The sequence below is a fragment of the Pan paniscus genome, chromosome 19 (assembly GCF_029289425.2).
Source record: "Pan paniscus chromosome 19, NHGRI_mPanPan1-v2.0_pri, whole genome shotgun sequence".
In the NCBI taxonomy this organism is placed as follows: Eukaryota; Metazoa; Chordata; class Mammalia; order Primates; family Hominidae; genus Pan; species Pan paniscus.
In genome coordinates, this window is record NC_073268.2 from 62,493,510 (window position 1) to 62,505,948 (window position 12,439).

Below are 12,439 nucleotides of genomic sequence, written 5' to 3' on the forward strand. Positions count from 1 at the left end.
AGATGGAGAAGACGCAGCAGTGGACAGAACACCAAAAGTGACACGAAGAAACATTTTAATGATGTGACTTAAAAGCAAGGGAGAGGTGTAAGAGATCCTCGGCTCAAAAGCCCGATATTCTTCTTTGCGAATGCTTGAGGGTGGGTAAGAAGCTGGCTGTTGATTATCTGAGCACTGAAACACATTGATGTTTCCCATTGCATAAATAGTCTCCCAAGACTATGGGACACCATTCCTGGGAAACTTCAGGCAAGTTTCTCAAGATGCAGCAAAAAGTCAGAAACAGCTAACCATGAGTCCAACAGGGAAGTTGGAATCCAGATTCTTCCCCAAGTTCTGGAGCAGCCTCAGCTTTTGAACCAGCCACATGCCCTGTCGCTGCAGGGAGATGGATTAAGAGGAGTCTCGCCTTCAGTCAAAGCCTTCTAACAGCAGTGACTAAGGTCAGAATTCCCTAGTGATTGTATCCGAGCCTGATCCTAGGACTGAGGGGGAAAAACTCCCCTGGCGACTCCCTTCTTTGCTCCTGTGGTGTTTGGCCACCAACCTGCCTGACTCCTAGCAAAGATCCATACTCTCAGGACCTTAGAAAGGAGTGGATGGATGGGCTCTGGAAGGGACTCTCAGATGCCACTTCAAATTAACAGCCACCCCCTCCCTCCGCCAAGCCTTTCAGAATTCATATTCCTCCCACTGAAACAGCAAGGGCGAAGGAAGAGAGAAGTGGCTGTTTGGGTGGAAAACACGCTTCCCAGAAGAGGACATTTGGCTAAGGGAACAACGAATATGTCCAGAGGACAGATGTCCTGAGTAATGAGACTTTAATGCCGAAGCTAATGGGAACAGTACACGAGTCCAAATGCCAAAAAAGCAAGGAATAATGAGAGTGTTTGCGAAGACTGCAGAAAGCAGCTACTCTTCTCCCAAACACTGGGGAATGGGGCCAAGGTTCTAGCCACCCAGAGTCCCACTGGGGCTCCTGCGTCCGTGGGTCTGGAGAGAGGGACAGGGGCTTTAGGCAAGGACGGTCCAAGTGTTCTCTTGCTCTTCTAACAAGGAGTAGGCATGAGTCAAGCAGGGACAAGAAGGATGAAAACAGGGAGCGGGAACGCTGGGTTCCTGCGGAAGACTAGTGAGATACATTTTCACACACCCTCAAGCAGAGGTGAGTTTCCCGCTCAGGTGCCCCTGGCAAGAGCTGCACACCAGGGAATGTGAGTTCAGCTGCTGCTCACCGCCCTGTGACAACCGGACCTTGAGGCGTGTGGCAGGTTGGGAGATGGAGAGTAAAACACAGGCTATTAGAGTGTCCCAGGATTCCTTCCTTTCCACGTGCCCCTCAGGACAGGGGACTTGAGAGAACCAGAAACAGAGAATCACAGGGAAAGAGTGAGTCATTAGGAAGCACAGCCACAAGGGTAGAAATAAGTAAGGAATAAAACTAGAACAGGGAACAGCAGAAGCAAGTTGGCTAAAGTGCTGTGTCTTGTATGCACAACGCTAGGTGTTAGAAATGGGGCAGGGTGGGAGAGTTGTGACAAATGGAGCTGTTTGTGAGCTCTACATCTCAGTAATTAAAACTAGAAATATCCCTAGGTCCATACTGCCTCCCAAATCGCCTCTTTTCTCTCCTGTGCCCCTTACCCAAGCTCCCGTCACTGCTCTCCACTGACTCATGCAGAATTGCCCAGGGGTTCTTTCAATATTGTCAAGTTTTTTTTTCTCAATTAAAATCAGGGTGTTTTGTTTTGTTTAATATTTTCTTTGCATTGCCTTTGCTATCCTCAGCCAATATCATATATTCCTGAAAGAGAGCTCTTTCACTGCCCTGAGGATCTTGCTGCCTGCATGCAATCTAAATGGGGGCCGCCGTTCTGGTTCCACAGAGCCCTCATAGGTAGGTCACTTATCTTCCCAGTCTTTCACTATGATAACCAGTCCCAGGGCATGGGAAGGTAGGTCTTTGCTTTCTTAAGTAATCTGAGTATCACTGACTCCATTACATTCAGGAAGGTGAGATCCAACTGTTCTACTGGACTTGAGAGAGAGAAGGGCACCAGCAATGTACTAGCTGTGTGACCTTGGGCAAGTTACTAAGCCTCTCTGAGTCGGTTTCCTCATCTACAACATGGGCCCCTACACTCAGACGGGATGATGGGAGGATGCAGTGAGATAATGCAGGTTAGGTGCAAGCTGGATGCTGGTACAGAATAAAGCCCTCAAGACCCGGCACTCTTATGAGTATCTCTCTACCATCCTCTCCACTTCCTTGGGTCTTCATCTCACCGAGATCTCCAGTTCTCTCCAACTCTGGCCTGTGGGCTTGCATGAGTGATGGGGTTGTGTAAGCTCCTGGGACACAGAGCTCCCACTGTCCTGACACGTGAGCAGAGTTAAGAGGGACTCCCCAGGCTCACAGCAAGACTGACTCCTCCAGAATGCCCAACAATGGCCTTTAGAGGGTCATCAGGACCAGAGGCTCTGCCCCGGCCTATGCATGGGGGCAGTACAAATGCCCAGCCCTTTACCAACCCCTAAATCCTGACTGAGATGAAGGAATGCCATTCTACCCAGGTAGCACAGCCATGGCTTCCCTGCCTGCAAACGCTGAGTCTGGTAACCCTTGTCACCTGCCTTTACACTCAGCCTGCCCCACCCTCGCTCCATTTCGGTGATCAATTCATCCACTGAATGGACATTTGGGGGTGGAGCGAGTGGTGATAAATGCACATTAGGAATTGATCAGCAGTGCTCACTGGCAGCCTTATCTTCCTGGGCTTGCAAATATTTCTACATCATCTAAGGCAGTCTGGCCCAGCTGGTGACCCCGTCTGAATGCAGAAGTACAGAGGCGACAGCCCTGGGATAGAAAGAAGGGAAGGCACAGTGAACACGCTGGCTCTGACCCCGAGCCTCACTGCATACATCCCGTAAAACTGGGTCCTTTTACCCTCAGTATCAAACTAGGAAGCTAAATTAAGCTAACTGTCTACTATCTCATGCAGAAATGTGGGACATGCACTTTTTCACCCTTTCTGAGCAGTTTCATGTGAAATGCTTGCTGCAGACTCAACTCCTTTTTCTCCCTCTCTCTTAAGACCTCCACCACCTGCCTGACACACGGATAAAGCATAAAACTGATTTTCTTAAGGCCAATAATTGTCGTTCCTCATGAGGAGTGTCCTTTTCAAAATGAGCATCGTGGATTGCCAGGCACTCCTGTGCAGAGCTGCCATTCACTCCTCTCTGAAACGCCTCTTCTGGGCTCCTGCCTTCAGAGACAGCTGACACGGCTCCTAGGAGAGCAAGTCTCATTACTGGAGGCACTCTTGATTTCTGATCACCTATTTCATTCATCAGACTCAGCCCCATGACTTACCATTGCTTACAAGAATCAAATCAACCCTAGGAAAATTAAAATATGTTACCCTTATATAAAGTCAAAATGACATGCCATGGGCTCTCAATGTACTTTCAAGAGAGGGACCGTGGAAACATTTTCTGCAGAAAAATCAGCATGCGGCCTCCCAAGGTGACTGCTTGGAAGGGTGACACATTAAGGTATGTACAACCAGGTTCTTTCAAAGGAAGTATCAAGCACATTACAGGGAAAACCCCCAAACTGCATGCCACAGAGGTTATTTTCACATAATGATTAAGCCCAGATTTCCAGCTTCATTAGCCTGCAGTATCTGGGCCCAGAGCTGAGAAAGGGCAAAATTGGCACCTATGAATGAGCTTCCGTGGCTTACAGAGCTATATTCTATGCAGGGGGCCAACCCAGAAGATAACCCTGAAATCACACACACATACACACGCACACACACGTCCACACACACGCGCGCGCACACACACACACACGTGGCCACTGGATGGCGGGAGGTCTCTGGCCTCTCACAGAGCTGAACTGCATTGATCCGGTAGGTCTCAGCATTCAGCATTTCCACTCATCTCTGGGAGAGAGAGAGAAAGCATTCACAGTCTGAATTTTTTTTTTTTTTTTTTTGAGACGGAGTCTCGCTGTGTCGCCCAGGCTGGAGTGCAGTGGCGTGATCTCGGCTCACTGCAAGCTCCACCTCCCAGGTTCACGCCATTCTCCTGCCTCAGCCTCCCCAGTAGCTGGGACTACAGGCACCGCCACCATGCCCGGCTAATTTTTTGTATTTTTAGTAGGGACGAGGTTTCACCATGTTAGCCAGGATGGTCTCGATCTCCTGACCTCGTGATCTGCCCATCTCGGCCTCCCAAAGTGCTGGGATTACAAGCGTGAGCCACTGTGCCTGGCCCTGAATTTTTAATGACAGATTTCTGCCCACAGTTTCATTCGGTGACTTTTTGCCCCAGTCCACAACTCTTTGGTTGTGCTGTTATTTTCCTTCTTCAATGGTCCGCATTACTCAGACCTTATAAAAGGATTATGCTTAGATTAGGTTATTGCCCTTTAGAAAGGAACGTGAAAAAACTGCAAAAGGACCGGGGAAGATCGACAGAAATCATTTTAGTGGAGACATTCAGTGGAAACAGTGAACCAGGAGGGGTAAAGAAACGTAGGAAAGAAAGAGAAAGGAGAAGGCTGTAACTCACATCTCTAAGGATCCCAAAGTTATTTGGTGATGACTAACTAAGGAACGTGCAAAGAGTAAAGAAGCAGAATATATTTTCATTGAATGAGATGAGTCTGAGCACTAGAACACAGGCGCCCTGGCTTAACCTCCAAGCTCACCCACCCACTAGCTGGGCTCCTTGGCACTGTGATCTAGCCTCTCTGAATTTCAGTTGCCTCACTTGTAAAACTAGGTAACTAGATTAAATGAATTGCCTGCAATGAAAATGTTATAATTCTGTAATAGATGACAAAAGAATAGAATGTACTATCCTGCTTTTTCAGAAGTTCTGGTTTCACTTCGAGAGATTAAAAAACTATAGAGTTAGCAATGTATCCTGAATTGTTTTAAAATTAAGCTTGCTCAAGGGTTGAGTTCAAGGGACTGAGACCCTCTGAGGATTCACTGGTAACCCTTGCACCCAGGCCTCTTATCTCTCTACAATACCTGCAAAGAAAGACACTAGAGGCCAGGCTCGGTGGCTCACACCTGTAATCCCAGCACTTTGGGAGGCAGAGGTGGGCAGAGCATGAGGTCAGGAGATCGAGACCATTCTGGCTAACATGGTGAAACGCTGTCTCTACTAAAAACACAAAAAATTAGCCAGGTGTGGTGGCGGGCGCCTGTAGTCCTAGCTACTTGGGAGGCTGAGGCAGGAGAATAGCTCGAACCAGGGAGGTGGAAGTTGCAGTGAGCAGACATCGTGCCACTGCACTCCAGCTTGGGCCACCAAGCAAGACTCCGTCTCAAAAAAAAAAAAAAAAAGAAAGACGCCAGAGAGGTGAGGTCATAAACATAACTCAGGAAGAAATAATGGGGTGGAGTTTCCCAAGGTAAAGAAAAGAGGGGAAAAATCACAACAGAAACTACAAAATGTACTTAGTCTAAATCCTCATATATTCCACCCAAGCACAACCCCTCCCACCACCACCAACCAATCTGAGACATCTTACATGCTTGTAAATTGAAACCATCATTTTGTGGTTCCAGAGGTGATATATCATCAAGGGCTATGAGCAAAATTGTAAGACAAAATTCACCATAATTTCAAAAATGGATGGTACAGGAGTTTGAATGGGGAGAGGGCAGCAGGGAAGGAGGGTGGTGACCTCCCATAGCCAGGAGCACAGTGGCAGTTCCAGCATGTGGTAGGAATTCTTGCAGACTATAGAAATTGAACTAGAAAGGGAAGACCTAAATACAATCTGCCAGCCCCTGGAAAATCAGGCGATGGAACTGGAAGCATGAAGCTTCTTTTGTTGTGGTTCCCTTTTATTCCGGATCCGTAGGACTGGCCGTCTGGAGCTAGTGAATTAGCCTCTTTCAATCAGATCACTTTCTCAGCTGTCTTAACCACTGTTTCCTGCACAATTGATTTGAATCCACTGCACGGTCAATCCGATCTCTCATTAAAACCAGTTGAAAACAATGAATTAGGCTTTTTTCTCTAGCTGTGTCTTGGCAGCCTAGAACAGTGGGTAAACTTGGTACCTTAGCAGTCGATTCCCAGAAATGAATGTGCTCCCCACCTCGGGTAGGGTAAGAGGGGAGAAAGGGATGGGTGTGAAGGCCTTCTGAGCTTGGGGAGGGGCAGGAAGGGACATGAAGACAGTGAGCAATGTGACCAAGGAGAATTGCACAGTGTAGGGAATTTGAAAAGTATTTGCATGGCTGCCCTGCTAAAGCAAGAAGGAACCCTGCTAACCTCACATATCAAAGGCAACACGTGTCTTATAAGCTTATATGGTGTAGTATGAAACACATCTTGCCCAGGGAAGGTGAGCAGGGCTCATTTGTTAAGTGAATGTCTGCGTGTGTCTGCAAGAGTCAGGACAAACCAAGCCTGTGGCACATGAAGGCAGGGCAACGTCACTTTGTCCCTTCAGTGGGAATAATCAACCTCTCACCAGATTGCTTTCCTCCTTTTGCTATTTTTGCTTCTTTCTGCCTTCCCAGCATCCTTCCCCTAGCCCTTCCTCCATAAGACTTCTCCAGTTCTTCCACAATTTTCCTCTTTCCCTACAAGCATTTATTTTTTCTTTTTATTTTTTGAGACTGAGTCTCGCTCTGGCCCCCAGGCTGGAGTGCAGTGGTGCGATGATCTTGGCTCACTACAACCTCTGCCTCCCAGGTTCACGCCATTCTCCTGCCTCGGCCTCCCGAGTAGCTGGGACTACAGGCGCCTGCCACCACACCCGGCTAACTTTTTGTATTTTTAGTAGAGACGGGATTTCATCGTGTTAGCCAGGATGGTCTCAATCTCCTGACCTCATGATCCACCCACTCTGGCCTCCCAAAGTGCTGGGATTATAGGCGTGAGCCACTGCACCCAGTGAAGCATTTTTTTTTTTAACTCAAAGAAAAAAGAAATAAAGGCAAGGCTAAAACTTTCAGTCCAAGGCAAGATGCTTTTTTGTTTCTTTCCTTCTATATTTGAAGTAGAAAAATAAGTTGACTCTCTATTTAGATCAATTCATTATAGTGAGCTCACAGTGCTTCAAAAAACGCAGTGACTTGACAATTTGTTGCCCAGGAGCCTAGGAAGAGAACTCACTAAATGAGCCAGCGAAGGGGCCCTGCCACTGCAGTTATGTGGCCTGTGAGGAAATAACAGAGCTCTTTGAGTTTCTAATTAATTTCTGGAGGGAGAAAGAGTAGAACAAACTATTCCCTTGACTTCTTCTAGAAATAAGCAAGAGAACCAACCCAAGATGAAGGGGTCACCTCCTAATACTTTTTCCTGTTGATATCCGCCTGGATTTTTCTTCCCACCCCCCTAGATATACCCCCCCAACCCTGCCCACATTCTTTGATCCCCTCTGCTCCTGTGCAGGCAGTGGGAGGACCCAGGGCAGCTCTGATTTCACCAACTGCGTCTCCAGCATCCTAATAGCTTCCTGACCCATCTGTTAATTAGCCATTAAAAAAAGCCACACAGTTCCTCCCTCAGAATGATTCTCATCTCCAAGACACTAATGAATCAACTCGGGGTGAGGAGGAAGGAACAGGTTTGGATGTGAGACAGCTAGCACAAAAATGAATGTCAAAAAGGACCCAGGCTCCCAGGCGGTTTCCTGGGTGCAGCCCATGCCCTTGGCGGCCCTCCCAGAACAAAAAGCCCCTCAGGGGAGCTGTGCGGAAGTCAGTCAGGAAATAGCAAAATCTGTGGATGGCTGCAGCTTGAGCCTTAGCCCGGGCAGTTTGGAAGAAGGGAAAAGTGAAGTGGAGATCCTGGTAGGAATTGGGCTTCCGGTTGGGAAAGGCAGGCACGGCTGCCCTGGGGCTCTCTGGCCACATCCAGCACCCAGCTCTGCCTTTCAATCCTGTGCCCATCTCTTCCTCCTCCACGGAGTCCAGCTAGCTGAGTCGGACTTGGTACTCATCTATTAGAATCACAAGAGAACTGACGGTTTCCCCCACAGACACTGATTTCTCACTCAGAAACACGATAGCAAGGTCTAGTCACTTCTGGAAATGATGAAATCTCTTCCTCCCTGAAGGAGTAGAGAGATGAAAGGAAGTCCTGCCCTAAGGAATGTGTGTGCATGGGCAGGCGGAGGGCTGTCCAGCCTGGGAGCACTAAGGCAGATGCAGATGGCCCATCCCTTCCCTTCACCCCTGCTCACACTCCCATAAATGTCCCTCTCCAATGAGGCTGTTCTCACTGAAACTCCCTCAGACTCAGCCCCTGCCTGCCCACCTATCATCTTCAGGGGGAAGCACACACTGAAACCGGTTTGTCTTTCTTGTTCAGAAAGGAAACATCTTTGCTGAGCTATTTCAAGGAATATGTAACTGCATGCACATCCGCCTCCTCTCTTGACCTCTCGAGAGTGTACATTCTTTCTCCTCCCCACTTTCCCTAAGGAAAACTCATTACGGTGTGAATATTTCTCTTTCTCTATCACTCCCTCCTTTTCCCTACCTTGATTGCCCAACAAGACAGTCTACACAAAAATACTCCCCAGAATGGCAAACGGTGGTCTCTGGGGTGTGAGCAAAGTGAGAAGAGTGGTGTAGTCACACTCACCCCCAGGAGTCTGAGATCAACTTGCACACTCACCCTGACATGCCCCGGAAGCAAGAAGCTGAGTTGGGACATTGTGCTTCAGTTACCCAGAACTGAAAAATAAGTTTCCCTGACCTGCCCAAGGTCATTCATGGAGTGTCGTAGATGGATCGCCCATGCTCTGTCCCCCTGCCGCCCCACCACACACACAGACAGGCATTGTCCCCTACCCAACAGGCGCGGATATGATGGTTTCCAAAGCACTGATCAGGCAAGACTGCAGCTGCTGGAAGAGAGGCTGTGAACTGAATAAAATCAGGAGGTGAACTTGAGGGGGCAACATCCCATATTTGCATAATGCTCTGAGGCCTGAAATTCATCTCCCTTCCCGTGGTTACTCTGCTTCCCCAACCCCAGAGAGAAGCTGCCCCAATGCTGTAATCACCTTCACCCTAGTTTGGCGTAAGGGGCATCAGGGTGGTGGGAAGGGGAGAAAACACCAAGAGGGACAGTGACCTCTCCAGGGTCACGTGCCAATGCCAGCATCCAAAGATGCCTGCTGCCAGCATTTGAGGACACCGCCCTCTGTATCATCCCAGGCGATGACGAATAAACTCTGTGTGAGGTGGAAGGGTCAGGGCAGCAGGCAGTTTTCCCTGAGTACAGAGAACAATGGCTCAGAAAGAAAGTAACTTAAAGAAAGATGTGTAGGAATCAACGAGCAAGCGGCTGTGGTCAGAGCAGAAGGTTTAATGAGAGGCCAAGGCCACAGGGGAAGGGGAAAATGAGACAAGCCTCCAAGTCTTGAGGCAGAGGTGTAAGGATGATAAGGACCAGCACATCTGCTTCAGGACAGCACCTGCCCACGGGCAATTCCTTCTTTTCTTTCCACACTGAGCCGAGACAGAAAATTCTTTGCCAGACAAGATGCAAAAGAAACTGTCTCTTGCCTTTATTTTGCTCACCGTCCCACTTGTCTTCTGCATTTGAGAGCCAAGACTGACCACAGGCTGTTTCTCACACAAGAGGATACTTACTGCACTATCTGAGACATGAGGTGCAGGTGGAAGACAGGGTGGAGGCACCTCAGGGTGACAGAGCCTTATAAAAGGGTCTCCTTTTGGAATCACTCCAATTCCAGCACGCGAGTTTGAGGTACCCACCCTTTGTGGATTTGACTCAATAAAACCTTCCAGGGAGTATCATTTCTCTCAACACCCACAGTATCAAGCAGAAAAAAAAAAATCAGCTCTTTTAACATGCCTAGAAATTTCTATCTGCCTTTCTCTCTCTTCAGCAAGGCAGGGGTGATTAATGTGCACAGCAGCGAGGAAGGCGGTTTTCAGGTGGTAAGGATAACAAGCAGGACGCAGAGAAGAGCTCAAGGTGAATGGGTCAGTGTGGGGGCCTGCAGGACTGACTGACAAGCAGTGGTCTGGGGGGTGCTCATGGTGACTAGGGCAGTGCCCACACCATGCACCAGAAATGGAGGCATCTCCCGGGGCAGGGTTTGTTCCCTGAGAGGACTCTTTTGCACCATGTCCAGCCATCCATCAACATGAGGGGACAGGAAGCCAAGCTAACTCTGCATCCTCTGGGTGTGTCATTCCTAGAGTTCTAAGGGGAGGCTGGGTTTCTGTCATCCCCTTGGCTTTGACTTCCCCAAGGGCTCACTGGGGGGGCAAGATGGTGCGTCGGGGCAGCATTCAGCGTGCAACCAGGGACTGCCATAGTTTGAGCTCTTGGCGTAAGTTTTGGTAGGAGGCAGCTCCCACTGTCTCTCGAACGTAAGCAGTGAAAGATGCCCCACCAGGTTTAACACAGGCGAGTACTGTTAACTCAGAGTTCTGCCTACAGGGTTTCAAAGAACGAGTCCTCTAGTCTCAGCAGGAAAGATAAACATCCCACTCCGCAGGATGCAATGAGGAGACACCATCTGTGCTTGGTCAACATGGAATGGAGAAATCTTTATCCCTACTTCCGGCAGGAGGCATCCTTTCTATAAAACCCCAATTCCTAATGTACGAGAACATCTCAGTTGACACTAAGCCACTTGGTACCGCTTTCAGTAAGGTTCCAACATTGGTCAGTTTCCTATATTGAAGATGACACTCTGATTTGACTCAAAAAACTAAATGCCATTAAGAACCTACACCAAAGTGCCCTCATGCCAGGAAAGCAGAACCCTGGATCCTCATCCACGATTACAGAATTTGTAACATTCTTACACTTGGAACTTCATGCACTCAACCAATTCTTACTCTGCCTTGTAAATCCCCCTACCACCAAAGCATGCATTCCCGGTTCTGAAGAAATGGAGGAGGGGGCACAAGAAGACCCTGATTTATTGCATGCAAAAGGAGCGATGGTGGAAATGACTAGAGGGCCTGGGGAGGTGTGATGATGCCGAGAGTGAAGAGGACAGGGGAAGCAGGCTGAGAGGGTGAGGCTGCGGGGAGACCGGGGCGCGCGGCACGCGGCGCTCTCACCTGTGGATGTTCATCTCCCGTGGAGGGCGGTGGGCCTTGTCGTAGGAGACCTTGGCGAAGACGCCGGCCACGATGACGAAGGCGATCACCCCGCAGGTGATGTAGACGGTGAAGTTGGTCTTGTCCTTCTCCGGGTCGTACTTGTTCTCGGGCCCCGGCGACACCACCTTGGTGCTGGGCGTCTGTACCCACACCGGGCTCTGGTAGTTGGTGCACTGGCGCTGGTCCAGCTTCTCGTGGCGCTTCTTGCAGCAGAAGCGGTAGTAGCAGGTACCGCAGCAGTACAGGTAGCCGCTCTCGCTGTTGTTACACTCGAACTCCTTGTCGTACTGGCCGCTCACGTCGTAGTAGCCCCAGCACGTCTCGTAGGTGACGGCCGCGCTGGCCGCCGCCGCCACAGCCGCCGCGGGCTGCCCCCGCCGGCTTCCCGCCTCCGGGATTCCGGGCGCCCGGGCGGTGCCGTTCAGCTCGCGGCCGCCCCGTGCCAGGGCGCCCCCGGCCCTCCGGCCCCCGACGGCAGCGCCGCCTGCACTCAGGGTCCGGTTGGTGGCGCGGCCGCGGGCTCCGTGGGCGCTGGGCAGCAGGTCCAGGGACTCCAGCGAGAGCAGCAGCAGCAGCAGGAGGCGCCGCAGCGCCATGGCGGGGCCGGGCGGGAGGACGCGGGGAGGCTTCCGCGGCAGGCCGCTCCCCCGGCGGGCCGGGCTCGGAGGACCCGCCGCGCGGGCCGGGCTGGAGGCGCTGAGCGGTCAGCGGCTCCGGGGCGATGGCGCCATCGAGGCGCGGGCGGCAGTGGCGGCGGCGGCGCGCGGTGCGCACGGACCGGCCCGGCGCGGGCTGCTCGGGCACTCAGGCTGCGCGCCGGCTCCGCGCTCCCCCTGCGGGCTCGGCGCGCCTCCTGGGCAGCCCCATCCCCCGCCGGCGGTGACTGCGGCCCCGCGCGCGGCTCGGCTCAGGCAGGACCCGAAGCGCGGCTCCGGGCGGCGGCGGCGGCGGCGTGGTCCCGTCCGGGCGGGTCCTGCGGGACAAGACGGGGAGCCGGTCACGGGGTGGGGCGACTGGCGCTCCGGGAGCAGGAGGGGAACCGCGGGCAGGCGGGCGGGGAGAGTGTGCGCAGCCCTCGAGGAGAGAGACTCGGAGCCGGGAGGGGCGTAGAGCCCGCTCCCAAGACGGGGTCCCGCGGCCCTGCGCGCCTGGAACCGAGAGCGCACGGGCCGACCCTCCAGGCGCAGCTCGGCCGCCCGGGTCCCCCAGCCGCCCGGCCCCGCAGCGCGCTCCTGCCGCAGGCTGGCTCCCTGGGACGGAGCCGGTTGAGGCTGGGGTCCGGCGGCGAGCCGGGA

The 12,439-nt window shown here is 51.7% G+C and overlaps 1 protein-coding gene across 4 annotated transcripts in view; it reads right to left on the minus strand.

Annotated features, from left to right (window-relative positions):
• SHISA6 (shisa family member 6) overlaps positions 1–11,950 on the minus strand; it is a 324,824-nt gene extending 312,874 nt beyond the window's left edge. For 3 of the 4 annotated variants that reach the window (XM_008971359.5, XM_008971358.5, XM_008971357.5), the window contains exon 1: positions 11,103–11,950. In XM_008971359.5, coding sequence (XP_008969607.2) covers positions 11,103–11,740 — 638 coding nt within the window. In that variant the 5' untranslated portion in view covers positions 11,741–11,950. The remainder of the gene's footprint in view (positions 1–11,102) is intronic. The other variant, XM_034942368.3, reaches the window with a different exon arrangement.
• Between the last annotated feature and the right edge of the window lie 489 nt (positions 11,951–12,439).